The 4,178-nt window shown below is 32.7% G+C and overlaps 1 protein-coding gene across 1 annotated transcript; it reads left to right on the forward strand.

Moving 5' to 3' along the window:
* The first annotated feature begins 1,898 nt into the window (after positions 1-1,898).
* LOC116351358 (serine protease 7-like) lies at positions 1,899-4,018 on the forward strand. The gene is made up of 10 exons (XM_031783452.1): positions 1,899-1,999; positions 2,100-2,115; positions 2,534-2,794; positions 2,859-3,000; positions 3,058-3,131; positions 3,191-3,251; positions 3,320-3,435; positions 3,496-3,557; positions 3,705-3,805; positions 3,863-4,018. The coding sequence occupies exons 1-9, from the start codon at positions 1,946-1,948 to the stop codon at positions 3,786-3,788; spliced, it is 870 nt and encodes a 289-aa protein (XP_031639312.1). The 5' UTR covers positions 1,899-1,945; the 3' UTR covers positions 3,789-3,805; positions 3,863-4,018.
* Positions 4,019-4,178: the final 160 nt, after the last annotated feature.

The raw sequence follows: 4,178 nt of genomic DNA on the forward strand, positions 1-4,178 counted from the left end.
GTAATATTTGGACCAAATCCCTTGGTAAGATTAAATTTTAGTTCAACCCTCAAAAAACATGTTTTCTGGGTGTTTTAGGAGCCAGGAAACACGAATCTAGCGTTTTTTCGATGTCCGAATGTATGTGCGTGGTACCCTGTACGCTGTACGCTGTACGCTGTACGCTGTACGCTGTACGCAAAAATTTGTTAACACGATAGCTTTCAAACAAGAAAAGTAATTCAAAATCTGACTTCACAGGATGATTGGGAGTGCCGAGGAATAGAAACCATTAGATTTTGAGCGACTTTGGTTGACAGAGTGAAGTGTCATGTCTGGTGTGATGCCCATGTCCATCCATGGGAAAAATTCAATTTTTCTTCCAAAAGTGATATTTAATGTATACTTAAACACTCAAAAATGTGTATTGGGGGGTTTTTGGGTACGAGAAAACCGAATATGACGTTAATTTTGCGATACAATCAACTTTCGAAACACTTTTCATACAAAAAATTCAAAAAATTTGGATTTTTGTATGGAAGCCATGCCTGTATGATATCGTAATGAGCTGAAACTTAGCACAGGTTATTTTTATCATGGAAAAATACCATTTCGAGAGTTTGAAAACATTTCAACGCATATTAGGGGTACCACCCGAACAAAATTTTGGAATTTTCGCTCAAAAACGAAATGTTGTATGGGAAGTATCCCTAATATGCATTGAAATTTCTTCAAACTTTCGGAATGTTAGCCTTTTGTGAAAAAATAACCTTCTGCAAATTTTCACATGATTACGATATCATATAGGCATGGCTGCGATACAAAAATTCTCTTTTTTAGTAGCTTTTGTATGAAAAGTGCTTCGAAAATTATTTGTATCTTAAAACTAATGTCAGGTTTAGTTTTCTCGTGAATTCTTTGAGTAAAATATTTGTAATAAATGCATGGTGTGGATCACGGTGCGGAAAAGTTCATCTTACGGATGTAAGACATTTTATTTGTATCGGAGCCATGCCTATATGATATCGTAATCATGTGAAAATTTGCAGAGGTTATTTTTTTCACAAAAAGTTAACATTCTGGAAGTTTGAAGAAATTTCAATGCATATTAAGGGTACTTCCCATACAAAATTTCGTTTTAGAGCGAAAAATCCAAAATTTTGTTTGGGAGGTGCCCCTAATATTCGTTGAAATATCCTCAAACTCTCAGAATGGTATTTTTGTGTGATAAAAATAACCTGTGCAAAGTTTCAGCTCATTACGATATCATACAGGCATGGCTTCCATACAAAAATCCAAATTTTTTGAATTTTTTGTATGAAAAGTGTGTCAAAAATGAATTGTATCGCAAAACTAACGTCATATTCGGTTTTCTCGTACCCAAAAACCCCCCAATACACATTTTTGAGTGTTTAAGAATACATTAAATATCACTTTTGGAAGGAAAATTGAATTTTACCCATGGATGACCATGGGCATCACACCAGACATGACACTTTACCCTGTCAACCAAAGTCGCTCAAAATCTAATGGTTTCTATTCCTCGGCACCCCTAATCATCCTGTGAAGTCAGATTTTGAATTACTTTTCTTGTTTGAAAGTTATCGTGTTAATAAATTTTTGCGTACAGGGTACAGGGTACGCACATACATTCGGACATCGAAAAAACGCTAGATTCGTGTTCCCTGGCCCCAAAAACACCCGGAAAACACATTTTTTATGGGTGTTAATTTTTCGACCGATTCCAATACTTTACCTTACACACTAGGTGTGTGCGGAAAAGTATAAAATAAAAAGTAAACATTTGGAAATGTTAAGAAAATTCCTCATATCACAATCGCAATGATCTTAGAGTATCAATCGGTTTTCGGTATATAATGCTTGTACAATTTGAAAATTTTTATTCGTCAATTGAATTTTCGTTCGGCAACTTCAAATTTTCTTCGATATTTTGTTGAAAAAAAAAATGAATTTATTTTTCATTTTATTTTTGCTACTTTTCATCAGCACGGAATATTCTGTAAGTTATTTGTATCGTTTGATAAACTGTTTTACTGGTGCATTCCGACACTTTTCATTTTTGCACCTAAGACGTAATTTTTTACATCAAATATTGACAGGAATTTCATGGAACAGGTGACCCTTATTGTATTTTTCCTCCCGAAACAGATTTAGCAACGATATAATGCCGAACAATTGAGGTCAAAAATGACACCGAGCGAGATGAAAATTGAGCTACCTAATTTGATTTTTTTTCATTTTTCTTCATTTTCAACTCGCTTGAAAATATCCAATTATTGAAAACGATGTTTTTTACATAAAAAAATTTCAAGTTGTAGCCAAAGCGTTACTACGTGTTTCAAAGGAATTTCATGTAAAAAATGTGTTCAATAAACATGTATTCATTGTGCAAATAAGCAAAAATTTAAAAAAAAATGAAGCAGACATTTTTTCATCTCGTCTACTTTTTCGTGTGCTCTCATCTTTTTTAATAACAAATTTTTACTTTTCCACATATACATTTTTATATATTACATTTTTATTCATTATTTAGTTGTGTCCCAAATTACGAATGGCACATCAGTTGACGAAATCGAAGCATTTAATTTCATATCGGGAATGATTTACCTGGATACTTCTACGAATATGCAGTCCGTCTGTGGTGCTAGTATAGTATCACCAAACAAATATATCGTTACATGTGCACATTGTGTTGAGCACAGAGAGCTGATTACCTTATACTTCGGTTCCAAAAATATCTGTAATCCATACTACGCGTTGAACATAACGCAGGCTAATATTATTATTCATCCCGGTACTTTATCGAAGTTCTTTTTAAATATTGTTTGCAAATTTATCGTAGCTTTTCATACTTTCAGAATACAGCGGACATCCAAACCATTTGAACGACATAGCAGTGATTGTAGGCATTCCATTACCAACCGATCCAAAGTTTGGTCAAATCGAATTGGTCAAAAGAAATTATGTGCCAAAGAAAATGAATAAAGTCACTCTTTTTGGGTAGTAGTGAAAACGTGGCCATCAAATAATTCAAATGATAGAATTTTTATTTTTCAGATATACCGGTGGACTTAGGCCTGATTACTCTCCTATTTTAACTGATCTTAATTATGTCAGCGCGACAATCGCAGGTTAATATTCAAATAAGTAATTTTTACAATTCAAGTAAGTAATTTTGATTCATTCGCAGATTTTTCTGCCTGTCAAAGGTCGTATTCAACCAAAAATGTGTTTTTAGTTGAAGGTTTGCAGTAAGGTTTTGTGTGAATTTTTATTTTTTGGTTTTTTATTAACCTTTTCTTTAAATAATTTTTAAAAGGTTTTGTGTTAATTTGCGCGGAAAATATAATCAAAGTAATGTTAACTACGGCGATTCAGGAGGAGCAGTTCTAACCAAGGATCGTCACCTTTTGGGATTAATTTCACAAAGACTGGGTATTCAAAATAGGTCAAAGGAAAGGAATCATAAATTTAATAAATTAATTCTTATTTTAGACGGTATTCCCGAAGTTATGACGAATATTATGGGATATTTCGACTTCATTGAACATCCAAGGGTTAGTATTTTGGTTCAAATATAAAATAAAACGTCAGAGAATTGCTTGGTTTTCGGATGATCAGAATATAAGCTCTGAATTGTAATATGCCCATTGAACAAAGACAGTTTGTCAATTTCACAATTTCTTTCTATTCATTTTTTTCAGGCCTTTGTAATGCAATATTACCAGCAACATAACCAGCAAAATAACCAGCAAAATAACCAGCAAGCATATTTTAACTTTTTGTAGACAAAATATGCTATCAGGTATTATTAACCAAAGTTATTAAATATCAATTTTTGATTTATTTAATATTTTTAAAGATCCAACAGATTCAACGAATCATTTTATTACCCTTTTATTTGCAAGCACCTTTAAGGGACGATTTGCATCAACACACTTAATTGTAAAAATTTTGTGTATCAAACTTGATTTTCATTGTGCAAATAAATGGCTGAAAATAAAATTAGAAATATTCATTCTATTTGTCTTACTCAATAGAAATCGCAAGAAATCGCTTCTAAGCTGAATAATTGAGCATTTCATTTCTTGCTTAAGTAGCAAAATCGATGAAAAAAAAAACATCGAAAATGCATACATCCGCAAGGGGGGGGTTATTTTTCCCAACGTTCCTTTCGT

The sequence above is a fragment of the Contarinia nasturtii genome, unplaced genomic scaffold (assembly GCF_009176525.2).
Source record: "Contarinia nasturtii isolate CC-2019 unplaced genomic scaffold, AAFC_CNas_1.1 Cnas_scaffold_5310, whole genome shotgun sequence".
Lineage (NCBI taxonomy): Eukaryota > Metazoa > Arthropoda > Insecta > Diptera > Cecidomyiidae > Contarinia > Contarinia nasturtii.